Below are 1,332 nucleotides of genomic sequence, written 5' to 3' on the forward strand. Positions count from 1 at the left end.
TTTAGCACATTAAATTCTTCAATTGAGGACTTCCGAAATGAGTGACCACTATCAGATCTGGATCAAAATTCTATGTCATCAAGATTATACTCAATGACAATGGCTTCCAAAATCATGATAAAAGACTGAAAACCATTATTATACGATCTGTTCATGACAAAATTACGGTAGTTTGCACATTTTTAGGCCCAGTTCAAAGTTTTGAAGGTCTGAGTCGGGGATTAGGAGACTTTGACTTTGGGAATTTAACATGCTAAAGTATAAGATCACCGCTGTGGCGAGATGACCGTGTGATGAAATGACCGTTTACCGAAGTAAAGACGTCACTGTGTGTGTAACTATTTCAGTAAGTTGATCATGATCCCAATTCCAACCCTGTGCCCCCAAGAAAAACAATTCAAAGACAAACCTGGCACATAGCTGTCTCGATGATCCGATTCGGTGGAATTTGTTTCAGTGTCTCCAGAGACTTTGCCAACTTTTTTCACCCTTGCTCCTCTTGGTCGTGGAACAACATGGGGTTTATTTGAACTTCTTTGATCGAGGAGAGACTGTGCATCAGACACGATGTCCTCTATATCGTCGATACCATTGGCACACTGGTCAATTTTCAGAGACGACGGCATGTTTCATAAATACTGCAACAGGACTCAATGACAGACTTAGTATTACCCTATGTTTACATCACTATTCTCTCAGACATTGCCTGCTGTCAGAGTAGTAACGTGCTTGTTGTTTACATCTCTTATGGAAACTTTCTACTGCAAACGGAAGTACACTAATTTTAATTTTTTTATGCTAACGAGTTCTTTTTCGGTGTCTTGGTGGTTCCTGGTAGTCGAAGAATTTACAAAAGATTAAGAATGACATTGTGTAGATTCAGATTGAATCAGAAACGTCAGAAAACATCTCGTAAATATGGCATTATGTTAGCGGGCGTGGTATATAGTGTTGGTGGTGATGGCGATGATATTATATTATCCTTTGTAAAGAAAGACCACAGTTCGCACTGGGTCACCACGGTCGCCATCCATTTGTTGTAAGTTCCTTGGCCAGATTGTAGAAACAGAGGAAGGCCAAGGTCGAATCGCTTGTCTGCTTCACACCCGGTACATCTAGTGATTGTGCACTTACATTGGAGTTTGAGTCCGAAGAGCCACGGCCTTAATTTTTATTCAAAAACTTTTTTTTAAAAAGCTTCAGGCTGATATAGATATTAAATCTAATATCCTCCAAAAAACTACTTGAGTAAAATTACCGGTTCGGTCAAAATTAGGACGAAAACAGGCACATTGACTTTAAAGCTTTATATCTCCTATCTGCCTTGCCCTA

General features: G+C 39.6%; 1 protein-coding gene across 1 annotated transcript in view; it reads right to left on the reverse strand.

Moving 5' to 3' along the window:
- LOC101863090 (threonylcarbamoyladenosine tRNA methylthiotransferase) overlaps positions 1 to 766 on the reverse strand; it is a 21,590-nt gene extending 20,824 nt beyond the window's left edge. The window contains exon 1 of the mRNA XM_005093808.3: positions 410 to 766. Coding sequence (XP_005093865.1) covers positions 410 to 626 — 217 coding nt within the window. The 5' untranslated portion in view covers positions 627 to 766. The remainder of the gene's footprint in view (positions 1 to 409) is intronic.
- Positions 767 to 1,332: the final 566 nt, after the last annotated feature.

This window comes from Aplysia californica, unplaced genomic scaffold (assembly GCF_000002075.1).
Source record: "Aplysia californica isolate F4 #8 unplaced genomic scaffold, AplCal3.0 scaffold00070, whole genome shotgun sequence".
Classification (NCBI taxonomy): domain Eukaryota; kingdom Metazoa; phylum Mollusca; class Gastropoda; order Aplysiida; family Aplysiidae; genus Aplysia; species Aplysia californica.